This window comes from Aythya fuligula, chromosome 6 (genome assembly GCF_009819795.1).
Source record: "Aythya fuligula isolate bAytFul2 chromosome 6, bAytFul2.pri, whole genome shotgun sequence".
In the NCBI taxonomy this organism is placed as follows: Eukaryota; Metazoa; Chordata; class Aves; order Anseriformes; family Anatidae; genus Aythya; species Aythya fuligula.
The window spans coordinates 33,344,942-33,360,824 of NC_045564.1; the positions used below are offsets into that span (position 1 = coordinate 33,344,942).

At 45.0% G+C, this 15,883-nt stretch overlaps 1 protein-coding gene across 1 annotated transcript; it reads left to right on the forward strand.

The window, feature by feature from the left end:
• The first annotated feature begins 1,052 nt into the window (after positions 1–1,052).
• LOC116490827 (histamine N-methyltransferase-like) lies at positions 1,053–15,111 on the forward strand. Its single transcript, XM_032190349.1, has 7 exons — positions 1,053–1,105; positions 3,549–3,743; positions 4,176–4,228; positions 7,205–7,312; positions 10,556–10,686; positions 11,240–11,333; positions 14,444–15,111. Exons 2-7 carry the CDS (start codon positions 3,583–3,585, stop codon positions 14,797–14,799), a joined length of 903 nt encoding a protein of 300 aa, XP_032046240.1. The 5' UTR covers positions 1,053–1,105; positions 3,549–3,582; the 3' UTR covers positions 14,800–15,111.
• Positions 15,112–15,883: the final 772 nt, after the last annotated feature.

The window sequence follows — 15,883 nt, forward strand, 5'->3', positions numbered from 1 at the left end:
GCTGCCTGTCCCCAGCCAGAGCTGCTCTCTCAGTGATTGCAGCTGCTGATAGGAAATCTTTATTTTGGTAAACTTTGGGCTAAATGTCAACCCACGAGATGGTTTTTTTTTTTTTTTTTTTTTTTTTTTTTTTTTTTTTCTGTGACTGTGTCTTTGAATGTAGGATTATTGCTATTACTGGTGTGATTTGATAAGCCTTTCACAATGTGAACAGTTCATTTCTCCATGAACTGTTCATTTCTCCCTGCAAGTCCGAAAGGAAAACTTGAAAAGTGAAGGAGCAATGAATAATTTGGGGCACACAGATGGCAAATATTTTATTAATGCTATGAGCACCAAAATGCAGTGTGAAAACAGACATGGGCTGATGTTTTTTCTCTGCCCTTGCATTTCCTGAGTTAAAACTGCTTATAGCAAAGCTTGAGCCCTTGAAAGTAAGGGATAAGCAAAATCTCTGCTGCTTGCAGAGGAGCCACCTAAAAAGCAAAGTAACCCGTCCCAAAAGGTTTCTATAGGTGAACTATCAATATTGTACCTTATACACTGAGATAACCATTTCTAGTTTGTCAGGAGTCAAATTTCCTTTATACCCGTAGCAGAGTTTATTTGTCATCCGGACCCTAATCAAGGCGCTGATAGACCTTGAGGTCTGAATGCTGCCGGTGCCCTCACGGCTGTGCCAGGCTCCTCTGGTGCCAGCCACGCCGGGAGGCCAGGCAGGGTGTCTGCCACTGCAGCGGGTGGCTGTCACCCTCTCGTGGGTGCAGGAATGGATCCTGGAGCCTTCAGAGACAGCTTGGAGAGACTGCACACTTAGGTACAGCAGTGGCACCGCAGCTGTGGTGTGAGCAGAGGACCTTCCTCATTTCCCCTTTCTACCCTTTCCCCCAACATTTTTCCAGCTGGTGACCTGGGACAAACCACACAGCCGGATCCCTCCACTCCCCGCTGCCTCAGCAGCCACATCCCGGAGATCAGATCCCAAAGGGGACCTCCTCCCGGCTGGGGGTGGGACTGGAGGCACTGCAGCGGTGTCAGCACGGCAGGTCCCCAACACCCAGGGCACCGTGCCGAGGGAGCTGCTGAACCGGGCACCACCACACACGTAAGTACCGGGACGGGCTGCGTGGGCATCGGCTTCACTGGCATCCAGCAGCATGAGGGCAAACTCGCTTTCTTGCCAGAGGTCATGCTGATGGTGTAAAAGAGTTCGTCAGTGGGTTTAATCAGTGTTAATTCTGCCACTGCTGGTGCAAACCTGGTCCAAACCACTGCAGCATAAGCACAGAAACAGCTTTTGAAGCTGCAGTCCTTTTAGGAAGCTACATAAAAATCTGGGTCATCACTGAAGGGAACATGTCCAAATGAACATTATTACCCCAAAGTTTCTATATCGTCCCGATTTAAAAAAAAAAAAATAAAAAATCATTTTTTTCTCTCTTTTTTTTTGATTATTATTATTTTCTTCATTTTTAAAGTTAACTAGCCGCAGTTTAAACAGCAAAACACATAATGAAATAAATGGGGCAAATTCGAGCAGCCAAAAGCAGAATGAAATAAATGAGACAAATTCCTCGAACTGCACCTAACATGAAAATGAATCTCGGCTGTTTGTTAGAGACTGCCGAGCCGGGGGTGGGCAAATTAAATCACAGGAAGCACGGGGAGTTGGACAAGAAAGGCTGATTATCTAAATCTCCTCTCATTAACTGCAAAATATTTTTTCGAGATGGAAGGCAGTAAAATATTTCAGCAGCAAGTGCCAAAGCCTCTTTGTACATATAAAGTGAAAAGCACGGAGCTGAGCTGAGGAATGGGTAAACAAGGATGCTACTGCTTGCTTCTTGGGCTGGCAGAGTGTATTCTCACCCCGTGTACAGCCAGGTGTAGGCATCCTTACTCTCTGAGGCAATGTCTGTGCTTGGTTTCCCCAGGTTAATGCTGGGGATTCTGGTGCTAGGCACCTGGAAAAGAGGTGGTGGCTGCTGGTGGGTGGTTGAGAGGGCTCGGGAAGGTCTGCCTGGCCAGACAACGTCACAGTCTCTCTGTGCATGTCCCCTGAGTGATGGCCCTTCAGGTAATGGAGTCGATTTAGCTGCAGTTTGTTGGTCTGTCTTTCTAATATGCAGGCTGGATTGCCTCTCTTATCTAAGGAAGCCAGACTCGTTAAATCAGCCCCAGGCAGGCTGTGGGGGGGGGGGGCTCAGCTCCATGGCCAGGGGGCCCCATTGCTTTCCCCTGCCTCATTGCGCCAGCCAGCCCTCATGGGCATCTGGGAGCGAGCAGTTTTTAATGCTCTTCTGCCATCTTTTTCACCTTCTCTGATTAATGCACACAAGTTTGCTGTGTGAGAGGGGGTGGGACGCAGGAAGGGTGCTGTGTCTGCCCTGGTGGTGGTCCTTACGAGGAGATGCTGCTGATGGATGGCATGACACGGTGGCAGCCTGTGCCCGAGCTCTGGAGCAGCACCTGCTGTGTCCTCAGATAAAGAGGTGCTGTAGGAGTGCCTCCTGCTGGAGTCCTTAGCACTTGGGGAGCTGCAGCTCACGGGATGCAAAAATAAAGCCTTGTCACGAGCTGGACGTTATTTTTGGCACCGGTAGAAAAGAAAGCCGAGCAAAGCCAGGCAGCTGTTGTTATCATTGAAAAGAGACAGAAGTCCAACGAGAGCAATAAAAATAACCAGGGGGGCTGGAAGGGGGCTGGCCAGGGGAAGGGAGGAGAGGGGGAAGTCACAGGCTGGCCCTTGTGTGTGGCATCTACAGAGGGTTCCTTTTCCTCCTTGTGGGTGAGGACAAGACCTGATGGACACCAGTTGTGGTTTTGGTCATTCCCAGCACATGCCTGGTGGTCCTGGGGAGTACCCACTGCCTCCCCGGCTGTGGGTGTCTCCCTGTGCCACGTTTCTCACGGCATCCATTCCAGTAAGCCACGTGGCTTTTGGGAAGTAACTGCTTTGCTTGTGGGAATTGCACCATTATCTTCAGAGGAATTGAAAATTACCGAGTGCGTTTTAAAGGGTTTTATTGTTTCTACCCCACTGCCAGCATCGTCTTTAATCACATCAAAAGATTCTCTCTATATATAAGAAAAAAAAAAAAAAAAAGGAAAGGAAAACATGATAAAGACATCTGCTAGCATCTCTGGAGAAGTGTGCTGCTCTTTCTTCTAATCCAGGCCAAGCTTTCCAAGCCTCACCATGCCTTCAAGGAATAGGGGAATTTTTCTTTTCCTTGGGAGGTGTCTCAGGACCCTTTCACTGGGTAGTAAGAGTGCCCTGTGTCAGCACAGTTAAAAAATGCTGGCATTTCCTTTGCAGAGATTAACCATGATACATTACCATTTGCTGCTCAGACCTGATTTATGGTTTCTATCGCAACATTGCGTAATATTTCTTTAAGCACTCCGTCCCTAATGTAAATTAGCTGGCGGAGGATGGGAGCAAAGTCCTGTGCTTGACCGTCACCTCCCTGTTCAGCCACACGAGATGCCCTGGCTTTATCCCAGTGTGTACTAAGCATTGTTTGCTGTTCCTCCCCTGGGTGCAGGGGATTGCTGCGGAGAACAAACCATCCCCTCACCATGAACAGCCTCCCGAAACTCGGCATGGCTTCCTCCATGCGGAGCCTGTTGTCCGACCCCAGCAGGTACCTCCAGTCCTTCCGTGTCTTTCTGGCGAAGTCGACCGAGCACCAGTGCATGCAGGAGTTTGTGGAGCGGCAGCTGCCCGGCGTGCTGGCAAGGTAATGGGGAGAAAACCCTGCCCAGTGCTTGGCAGGTCCCGTGGTGGTGGCAGGTGGCAGCTGGTGGCCTCGGCCACCCCCAGGAGGGGAGGTTTCGTCTGCAGCACAGAGCCTGCCTAGCAGGGAGGAGATAAGGCTGGGTGGTTTCTTTGCGTGCAAACTCACCCCGGATAAACCTTGACACATGAATAATGCAATAATACACGTGGAGACCTCTGCAAATTGCCCAAATCACCAGAAATTGGTGTGTCTTAAGAGCAGAGGTCTGAATCTGAGCCTGCCTGCCTGCTCATGGGTGTGCATGTACCTGCACACGCTGCTTTTGGGTCTGTCCTGCAGGTTTTAATTCCTAGCATCCCTGGCACTTCGCGTAATGCATGCAACCCTATCTGCTGGGCAGTTCTGCTAACATTTATAAATAATGTTTTGCAGTATTGGACATGGGAAGCCTGCAATCAATATTCTAAGTGTTGGTGGCGGAGCAGGTATGCCGTGAGCTTCACTGTTGATAAGCTTTAACCTTTTATTATTATTTTTTTTTGGCTAGAGGATTGCAAGTTGCAGAGAAGAGTGGGGAGGGAAGGAAAGGCTTTTCTCAAGAAGTCCTCTGCAGGGGGCAGAAGGAAGTGGCCATAGAGTAAAATCAGCTTGTGCCCCACACCCTGACTCTTGCGTGTCCTCCAGGAGAAACCTTCTTCTCCACATTGCCCCTCGAGCTCAGAGAGGCTCCAGCTGCCCCTTGGGTTTCTGTGCCACCCGCTGACGGCACAGGGGGGGGACACCGCCAACCCTGCCTGTACCTAATTGTCTCCATCCCACCCTAGCAGCACCTCGCAGTGTGTTTCCATCCCTATGAAGGGCTGAGTGTCTTCTGGCCAGGTCTCACTGGGATCTGGGGGATCAGGAGAAGTACGTCTCTTTTCTGAAGTCAGCTGGGTGGAAAAACAATACCAACAGCAGAGAGTGTTTCTCCTCATTAAATTCTGGCTTAAGTTCCCTCTTAATTAAAGCCTGTGTTTCCTAATTCTGCTCTGCCCGTTAAGCCATTAAACTAAATTTTTTTACAAACAGTTAATTTATTTTAAGTGCTTTAGTCATAACAACTCCAAATACTAATCTCAGCTTTGTTAATCTCTCCTAATAAGTAAAAAAATAAATGTAAGGAAATGGTGGGTGTTAGTTATAAAACAGACAGTGTGACAGAGCAGGAGCATTTCTCTCAGAGCAAGGAAAACCATTCCTCTGACACAAAAAATACTGCTTTTAAGAGGAACACTTTGCTTGGTTAGTGAGGTGCTTCACTCCCTAACCAGGGGCACTCCAGCCTGGCATGGTGGATGTGCAGTAAGGAACCAGCAAAGCCCATTTCCCGGCTTTCTCGTCCCTGCTGCAGGTCCATGGGGACCTGGGCAGGAGCAAACCTAGGGGATCCAGTTCCCCTACCAGATGCCAGCCCCCGTGGCCCCATCCTTGCACTGCACAGGGAGGCAGCACGGAAGGCAAGGATGCTTTTCTTCCACTTTTCCACCTCCTGTGCACTTTTTCCACTGTGAGAAAGAAGCAAACCATTTAACGTAGCAAAATATCCCATTACCCCCGCCCATCTCAAGCTCCTGCCTTTGCCTACAGCCTCTGCCTTATTAAGTTCACACTCCAGCGCGCAGCACTCTGTACCTTTAAAAACCATAAAAGTCATCAGCGCCGCTATAAAGCAGCAACTGTGCTATAAACTATCCCGTTACGTAAAATGTTTAATTAGAAACTTAATGGCGAACATAGTGGTAGCCTTTAAAAGGTAATTGTGTTGGAGAGTTTAAATAATTCGGATAGCCTAATTGCCAAATTGTTGATAATGCAAGCTGCCGCAGATTTGACTGTAAAATGCCTCAGGACACTTGTTTGCATATAAAAGAGCTAACCAAAGTCAATTAAGGCTGTGGATTAAATTATGAATCAAAGTTATTTTTTTTGGTTAAAAACAATACAAGGGTGGTTTGGCCGCAGAGGAGTGGAAGGAAATATATTAACTTACCTGCATATGGAAATGGGAAATTCAATTATTATTTTTTTTAATCAGGACCTGTGAAGCCCTTTCAAAGGGCTAATCCATTTTATAGAAAGCTGGTAAAGAAACCAAAAATAAAAAAAAATGTTGTAGTAGTAACTTCCAAATTCTGTGTTTCCAGAGTTTACCACAGCAGCCTGCAAATGACAGACTTTCCTCTGAATTTCCAAAAAAATACGGGGTTTGCAGTGATAGCGAAGCCACAGCTATTTATGCTAGTTCAGAAATTCGATTTCCCTTCCCTCAAAGAATGTGCTTGCCCAGATGTCACATAAATTTTGGTGTTATTAGTTGCTTTATGAAAGACATAAGTCTGAAAAGATTGAACTTTTCCTCACTTTTTATGTGAAATTCTCGGGGCGTAAATGAGCAGGTGAGACCCTCGAGGCGCAGTGTCTCGTGGTGGGGCCAGGAGCAGGCAGAGAGCTCCTCATGGTGCGAAGGACCCTCCAAGGGAAGGACCATGTGCTGGATTGAGCTCCAGGGTACACATTACAGCTGGCATGGCTCTGCTTCTTCTATTTATTATTTTATTTATTCTTCCATTGTCTTTTTCACCTAAATTTATTCCGGCAGAATAAGCAGAAGCAAGCCCTGCAAGAGGCAACCAAGCCAGCCCCATGCTGTCCCCAGACCGATGCCTCAGTCAGGAGCATCATCTCCCTGAGCTTCCTACATGGCAGATGGGGAGAGGTGGCCAGGAGCGATGGCAGCTCTGTTTAAATTTAAAACCTTACATGTATGGGTGCTTCCACTGGGAGAATAATTGCAGCTGTCCTGAATTGTGCCAGGGGAGAACTGTTTTGTACAAAAAAAATACAGTCAGGTCTGGGGTATTATGTAAATATAGATGGTATGTGCATTGATCATCCTACAGAAAAAGTCACAGTATGCTAAACCTGGACAAGAGCATGTTTTTAATGCTTCCAGTGTGTTTACATATTCTCCTCTTCCTCACCCCCATGACACGTTAACCACTGAGGCTGAAATTTTATTATTGACTCCCTGGTGAGTTGTGACCATCCAAACCAGTACCGTTGTTATAAATGGCCACCATGGTCATTTAGCATTTTCCCCAAGAGGTTTGGCCGTGTCTAGAAAGCACAGGGTCACACCACCCACATGACTGTGTCTGGTTTCCCTTGGCACTGCTGGTGGTGGTGAGAGAGGAGGAATAAAGATAGTTGGGACTGTTATTTATTTTATTAGATCCTACAGCTCTGCCCTCAGTGGTAATCTGCTGAGAATTCAAAGAACCTACATGTACCTATGGAGTGTATTTTCAGTATCCAAAGGGCAGGAATCAAACTTCAAAACTGGCCTTCTGGTGGTACTGGAGATGATGTTTGCCTGAGATTTGCTTTCATCTCTTGTGCGATGTTGCCTCTTTCCCTAGGAGAGATTGACCTGCAGATCCTCTCAGCTGTACAAGCCAGATATCCAGGGGTCACCATCAACAACGAGGTGGTAGAGCCAAGTGCTGAACAAATCCTCAAGTACAAAGGTATTTTTACATTAAATAAATTAAATTTACATTAAGTACTCTAAATGCATTAAAAGAGTTGAATGCTGGACGACCCCACGTTCAAAGGCTTTCTTGCCAGAATTGGCTCTTAAAACTTAAGAAAGTTATTATTTTATGCTTTTCTGACATCATTGCTTTTCTACATTTGCTTTCTCACTATAATCTTTGTCTCTTACACTGCAAAGAACTCAAAGAACATGGCAAAAGCTTGCAGGTAGGCAGACTTCAAAAGCTAAGCAACATGGAAAGTGGTGTGTGACTGTATGGGAACAGAGCAAAGACCTTGTATTTCAGAAAGAATTCTCCTTCAGCTTGCACCGAGCTGGGATCCTGCAGCAACACTGATTTTAGTGTCTCATGGTAATTCTCACATATCTTAAAACAGTTTCCAAGTAGCTAATCCCCACAGTGTGAACTGCGTTATTTTGATTTAGAAAACATTGTAAGGAAAGCGAGCTTGATAGGGAAGGTTTTTTGCTGTGTGTCTGCTCTCAGTGGCTTAGAGTTCATTTCCTTCCACCAGCCTGACAATCTGAGCTATGCTCATGGGAGAAACCAAAGCATTTTCCAAGGACAAAGGATAAGGAGGGGTGCTTTGGTTAGATTGTCCTACAAAATGAATGTTAAATATCAGTCCACAATTTGATTACGTTGCTGGTTTATCACTGTATTAACACCTACCAGGCTTTACCTAGCGTGTAATTATGGTCTTGTATGGAGGTTACACCCATCACATCATATAGGCCATGAGAAGCCCTGGGCAGAGCCCAGCTCGCCAGAAAACAGCGGCTGAATGGATGTGGCAGTAATGAATGAACCTCATCAGCAGTCTGCATTATTGGAAATGCTCCAGACCATAGTAAATACCCGATTATAAAACCACATTGTAAATCTTACTCTTACTCTTTCTAAGGTCCTTGAAAACAAAACATTCCCAGTATGAAACCACCTGAGGAAGATAAAGGGGAAAAAAAAAAAAAAAGCAGCAATCAGAGGAAATGCATCATTTCTTGATACCTGTCTCTGTGTTACATGGACCTGAAAAGGTAGCTTCCCAGCAGCTTTTATGTTGTTCCAGACTGAGATGGTAAAGACTGGACAGAAGAACATTTTCGCTGTATATTGGAGGATTTGGGCACTAGATTCACTGGCTGCAACCAATTAATTGGCAGTCCTGTCCTATTTCAGGGAGTTTTGTTCCAGTAGGAAGTTAAAGAAAGTATAAGATGTTGTCCTTATTTTAAGTTTTATGCTAAACTAGAAATGAAATATTCATCTGAATTTCTTTCTTTAAACTTTCTTATTTGGTAATTAATCACGTCCCCAGTAGGTATCATTAATTAGGTTTCTGAGCCCCTTTTCCGAGGAGAATTGGAAGCATTATCTGTGCCTCTGAAGATTCAGTAGCTATGTTTTCTGCCTAACCAGCTGCTGTCTCCTTGGGAAGGAGACGCCAGGCTCACAGGAGAAACTTTCTTCCTGGGACTGACAGTGATGGCAAAATGAGCTTTCTCCTAGGCCGTGCCATATGCTGGAGGCTCTCCTCATAGTCCTATGTCCAGTCTCTGGCTTTCCTTCTGTGCCAAGGTGAAGCCCCTTGGTGACCATGGCCGTGGCTTTGGTGGCACCACGACAAGCCGTGCTGCTGATGCCCAAGCATTACAGTGCGGCTGCGCTCAGTCCAGCACCAAGTCAAGGGCGTGCAGATGGCTTCTGGCCAGGATAGCAATCTGGGTTGTAATGAGGATAAAATTTAAGGAAAACTTTTCAAAACTGTTAGGGTGATATGTTTTGGGTTCGGATGAATCTTCAGGCAGCAACTTCCCATAATCAGAATGAGTTTGTCCTTTCTGAAATGTTGGCTTTAAAAGCCCACTTTGGCATGCAATTCACTTCCCTTCCTAGCGTCTCCTTGCAGACTGCCTAGCAATTGAGCTGGAGCAGATTGCACCAGATTATGTGTGATGGTGATATGAACTGCTGCTGAAGCAAGCCCGAGTTTATAACAGCAAATTAAACCTGAACTGCAAGTGCTGGGGCCAGTGACAGATAAATGGAAGCAAGCAGAGCAGCGGCAGCAGCAGCAGAAAGGGGTGGCCCATTTCCGTCCACAAAAGAGAGGAGATAAGCACTGATGGAGCATTTCTCATCTCTCTGACAGGGATATATCCTAACAGAGCCCAAAAGGAGGAACATTATGATTAACGGAGTAAAGGCACTGGTGTTAGCAAATCGTGTTGTTCTGAGCATGTGTTCTGTAGCTAAGGCTCAGTCTGCCTTTGGGCCATTTAAGTTTTAAATTTATGTTAACTCCAGTGAAGCACGGGAATCGCATCAGGGATAGCTTTGTCCTGGAGCAATCCTGAGCCCCAAGCAGGCGCACAGCAAGATGAGCTCCATATGCCAGCAGATGGACATTTGTATTCCAGCATCTCCTAAAATGCAAAATCATCCCTCAGTGTTGCTGCTATAAAAGCAACAAAATGCAGTGGTGAGCCAAGCCTCTTGGTATAACTTATGCTTTGAATCCACTCCTCCAGCTCTCGGCTTTCATCTGCCATTGGATGTGCATTTGCATCAAGGTCTGAAAACACACCACGTGTCACTCTTTCTAAAGTCTTGCTCTAAATCACTGTTATCCCTTTCACTTGAAGTGGTTGACCAAAACTCTGGACTTTTGAAAATCTCATTTATTTGAACACAGAAGCAGAAGCCCAAGGTCAGCAGATGGGGCTTTGCTCATGAAGCAAAACTCTTTTCCCTTCATCCCCATGATGCTCTCCCTGCCTGAGCCACTTGTTTCCTCTGCTCTTTTCAAGCTTTTAATTGTGCTTGTCTCCTACACAGCCCCTTTAATCAATCCTCAAGCTCCTGTATTTATTTAGTCAGTGGCTGGAAGACCCTTTGCCATGGCAAATGGAGCTTGAACCAACCACGAGAAAGATTTTAATTTATTTTTTTAATCAGGTAAAGACTGGAGGAGACCAAATGAGGGTGCAAAAGGGAAAGAATCAGACCCTCTTAAGGTTTCACCTAACAAAGACCTGGACAGCCTTCTTCTCACACACAGCCTCAAGGTTTTAAATATTCCACTGCTGTGTTAAATTGGTAACAAAACACTTTGCCTAAATATGACTTTTGGATGTTATTAAAGCTCTGAATGGAAATCGATCCCATATTTGCAATTGAGATAACTCTGTCCTGTCTTCTCCCATATTTCAGAGCGTGTGGCGGCGACATCAAACCTCGAGAATGTAAAGTTTACCTGGCATAAGGAGACAGCTTATGAATATGAAAGTCGAATGAATGCAGAAAAGAAGTCTAAAAAATGGGACTTCATTCACATGATTCAGGTAAAAGTCTGCAGAGTAGCTGTTGTCAGAGATTTGGTTGTTTAAAGTGTGCATAAGGTATGTGACCTCATTATCCACTCTAAGGGGGAGACAGGTGAGTTTATTTCTCTGTAATTTAAAGTATTTAAGCAGAAGTGAACTGCAAAAAAATGAAAGATGAGTTACAGCAAAGCAGCTTTGAGCACGGTAGTCCTATTAACCAGGATGTGGGCGACAGTCAACTAAAAATACATTTTAACTAGTGTTTTCAAAGCTCCTTGTCCTCTCTGTGAAACTGCCTTTGTATTCCCCAGTATACCGAAGCCATTACAAGCCATCCTCACTGCTAAGGGAGGCAAACCTTTTTATCCCAGGTTAATGAGTGAACACAAGCTCGGTGCTGGGGATGGGGAGAGCAGACCCGAGCCCATGGGGCTGTCCTTGCCAGCAGGCTGGCACCCTGTGGATGGACCTTGGCACCCCGCTGCTCTCCTGTCAGGGTTGCTCTGTGGTACAAGTTATAATGTTCTCTAGGATCCCAGCATGTCTCTGTAAGCATTTCTGCTCTTCCCAGATGCTGTATTATGTGAAAGATGTCCCAGCAACTATCCAGTATTTCCACAGCCTCCTGGAAGCACAGGCAAAGCTCCTCATCATCGTGGTGTCAGGTGAGAGCTGCTCCACAACACACTCAGTGAGGCGAGAGCCGTGGGCACTTCTGGGGTCTTTGCGAGTTCAGCACAGGCTGGCAAGAAAACAATATGTATTTTTGATTTAAATACCCCTTTATTGAGTAAATGGTGCCCATTCATCTACAGCTATGGAAACCTGCATCTCGTCTATATCTGCCCAGCTCTGTGCTGCAGGTTGAAAAGCTGAAGGCTCTGTGAGGCAGTAAACCCATGCCATGGGCACTAAACACCTTTCTCTCACCTTCTACCTTCTCCCCTTCCCCTTCCTACAGCCGGGCCAGTGACAGAGCAAGAGCTCCTTTAGCCTCTGCTACAGCTGTTCCCTGTAAAAGGCTCTTCAGTCTGGGCACAGCATTGTCTCACTCCTGGAGATGTGCAGCATTAAGCAAACAGCTACAGCAGGGCTCGGCTGTGCTGTACAGCAGGTGTTAGAGGACATATGGCTCATTTTCTTCTCAAACTGCCCATCTCCTTAATATAGTCCTTTTGGGTGGAAAACAGCATTTTCAGGCTGTTTGAGAACTGAAAGAAATGCTCTGTGGTCAATCCAGGAGGAAATGGTATGCTAGAAATATGGAAGTAGTGGGGTCTGTTTTGACTCTAGAAAGCCTTTAATTTTCCTCATGTAAACTATAGACATTTTAGTTGTGTAAACAGTCACATTCAACAATTTTTTTCAGGGCTGTTAAGTACCATTTGTTCAGAAGTGTAAGCTATTTTTTTTATTGAATTTGGACATATCTGCAAACTGCCATGTATTTGATGAAGTTCCCCTCCCCCCCCCCCCCCCCCACTTTTTTTTGTCTTCATAAAGTGTCCACAGAAAAAGGGCACTTCTCCAACCTGAATTTATTCAAACAATTTTTCTCCAAAATGATTTTGCTTTAAAGCAGTACACTACAAGAATTTTGTATTTTAAATGATCTGAGTTATTGTTCTTGTTGTTTGAGTAATGAGAATAGATCACAGTATCAGTTTATTGCTGATTACTTGCCTGTAGTTAATTGAAACACTTTTCCAGTTGCTTAACCTGTCCCTCTGGATATTCATGAAATGTGAATACAGGGAGGAACACATGTCTATTCAAAATTAATTTGATTAAAAAATTGAATTTATGAAAACTATTTGAAATCCTCCCCAGGCCAGGCGGTTCTTTGTTTTCTCATTCCTCCTGTTTCTTCTCTTTGCACCTTCAACTCATGATGCCCCACGGTTGCATGAATAATTTTAGCTCTTTTGCATTCAGACAGAGCAGGTTAGACATACAAGTGGCTGGTAATGGCTGTTTCTTCTGCAGATACAGTTAATGGATAGGGTGGTGTCCCTGTGAAAATCAGAATTAATCTCAATAAGGTGGGACATGATAACACGTCTGGGTAGATGTGTCAGTTATAGAGAAAGAGGGCAGCAAGGGGAATTGCTAGGTCCGACAAGAAAATGGGAGAGAGGAGAGGAGCTCAGAATAGCAGAGGGGAAAGGAGGGGAGAAAACCTTGAGGGAAATAAGTGTGTAGAGAAGGGAAGGAAGAAGCTGCTACCAAAATGAGCACTGAAGCAAAAAGAGGTAATGGAAGATAAGCACAACAAAGCTCATTTCAAAAAATGAAGGTAATGTCGTCTCCAACACAAACACATTAGGATATGTTAATTAAAAACCATTCTGGGAATAGGATTGATAGGAGAGGGTTTGGTCAGTCAGTGAAGGTTGCAATGCCTCCTGTTCCATCCCTGCCAGGAGAGCAGGCGAGTTGCAAGAGCTATATGGTGTTATTTTTAACACATTTAAAAAATGTGTTTACATCGCCTTGAAAACAAAAGTAGCGCCATATGCTGAGCCTATCGAGAGCTATTATAATAATGCTTCGTTCAGGTAGTGTATAATTGCTCAGCTCAGAGATGGCACTGAGTCACACAACACTGACACCAGCAAATTTTCTGCAATTAGCGCTCTGCATTCAATTTCCACCAGGTGAAAGAAAATATTGTAGCCCTTCTAAACACCAAACTGTTTATTTGACTATAAATAACTGTTTGCAGATAAAGCATTTGCAAAACCGCCGAGCAACTTGTTTTAGCAGTTATGGAGATTTATAGTCATAACTCTCAAGAGCTGCTCATTAGGCTCAAAGTTATTTTCATCCTGTCCAGTCATTCTGGGTGATCCTTTTATAAATGGCTTGTAGCAGAAGTGCTGAAACACAGATCCAGGGTGAAGGAAAACAACGAAGTGAAGATGTATCTGGGGAGGTTTTAGCTTACCCAGCTGGTTTTCTTTGTAAAATGTCCCTTGAGAAGAGGAGTGAGCATGTGTGTGGGCTTAGCATGGGCTCTCTTCTGGAGGTGCTTGCAGTGCTACAGGAGCCTTTTCCTTCCTGTCTCTGCATTTCTGAGCAGCCCAAATAAAACACAGCCCAGACATCCTTCTGGCACCACTGGGGAGGCCTGCTTGGGATGAGGGGAGCCCTGCTCACTGCCCGTGCCTGACAGCCTCTGACCATGGTGGGAATGAAGGCTGAAGGCCAGGACAATGGATTTTTCCACCACATGTCCAGCTGCATGGTTAATGTGACCAGGGTTTTGCACACCATACATTTCATGTTGCAGGTAGATAGTTTACTGGCAATAGGTATTTTAATGAAGCTCTCAGGTAGCTCAACCAAAAAGTACTTGGGTGAAGGAATGGGAAAGTATTTGGTCTGCCAAAATGGTGGATGATTTAAACTTAATACCTTAAATCAATATGTTAGTAAATAGCTAGCGCTTAGTATGTGTACTATAGAAGCATACCTCTCAGAGACATCAGCCACTCCAATGCCACACGTGCATGGAATAGAGTTGGAGCACATTGGGAGAGGAAGGGGGGAAGATTGCATGCACTGAGCTGGGGGTTCAGAAGTAGCTGTGGGTTGGTGACATGTCCCTCATCTCCCACAGCCCCAGAACAGAGGCATGGGGCATCGAGGCAGCCACCTCCCCTCTGCCCCAGGACATATGCCCCATCTCTGCGGACAGCTGCAAGATAAAACAAACGATCAAAAATTTGTTCAAATAGTGTCTGAGTGCTTTTTGTTATGGTTTGTCTCTCAGAAAACAGTGGCTGGGAAACGCTGTGGAAGAAGTATGGATCTTCCTTGCCTTTAGATGATCTCTGCACTTACGTGTCCTCTGCTGATATCAAAAGGATGCTGGATTCAGCTGGACTGAAGTACCAGCTCCACGAACTCCCATCCAACATGGACATAACCTGCTGCTTTACTGAAGGGGACAAGGATGGGGAGTTGTTGCTGGATTTCTTGACAGAAACATTGGACTTTTCTAAAACTGCTCCTCCTGAGCTAAAGCATCAGATAACGGAAGAATTAAAAAAGCCTGGATGCAGTGAAAAAAGAAATGGGAAGGTGCTGTTTAATAACAACCTGAGTGCAATAGTGATTGAGCCCTGAATTAACACATTTTGTTTCTAAAACATTGTTTATAAATGGATTAGTTTACTTCTACTTAGTTTACTTCTTGTAGCCTGTTAAGAAATCATTACTAACATCTGTTGTTATACATGAACTTTAATAGTGAGATTAATTCTGTACTAATCTACGAACCTGTAACTCAGCAGTAAATTGTGCTTTATCATATGGATGTTGTGTAATCAGATGTAACTTGGACCATCAACTCAAACACTGCAGAAACCAGACCACTTCCTCTGGCTGATGGATAATAGCCATCAATACATGATTAGGTCATATTCATTTAAAAACCCTCTACAGACCAAATACACAATGTTCAGCTTCTTGGTGACTCTTGCAAGATGCCATAAAAGTGATTTGGGTACCAGGTACATACTGGTACTGCAAGAGGGAAGGGTCTGAAGGTGGTTGTGGCACAGGAGTGGTAACAGTCAACCTCAAGAGGTGGATTTTGCTGACAAGTCCTGATGCAAAGCCTTGGTTAGGAATCAGCTGCTGCTGTTACACGGGGCCTTTTCTAATTTTTAATTAAACGCACAAACCATCTGGTTGTAGCCTCTAACTAGCCTGGCAGCAATGGCCGTGCATGCCTTGTGAGATTTCTAGCTTGGAAGATGTAAAAATAAACCCTGAAGCCAAATGACAATTTTCAGTGGGATTTGTTTCCTTGCCAGTGGAACCACATCAGGTCGGTCTGCCCGGCACATGGTGCAAGGGGTCCAGCAAGAAGGTGTTTCTCCTCCTCAGCCCCTTCTCTTTGCAGGGCTGTCGCTGCTCCCAGAGCTGATGCATTTCTTTTGTTGAGTGATTTCATGGGTGTAAGAAGTTTTGTGCTCTCTGCGGGGCACAATGCATAACAGAATACAATACAGTTGTTGAATGACTTTAATAGCGTGAATACTCGGTGTATCCAGTGAGACAGGTGTGATTTCTGCCATTGAAAGAATTCGGTCCAGGGTAGAAATGGTTTATTTAGGCAATGCATTAGCAGCATGAAGTCATGTTTTAGTTTTGCATATACATTTCTGAAACAATATAGATTATTGAAGATTTGAAGTGATTTACA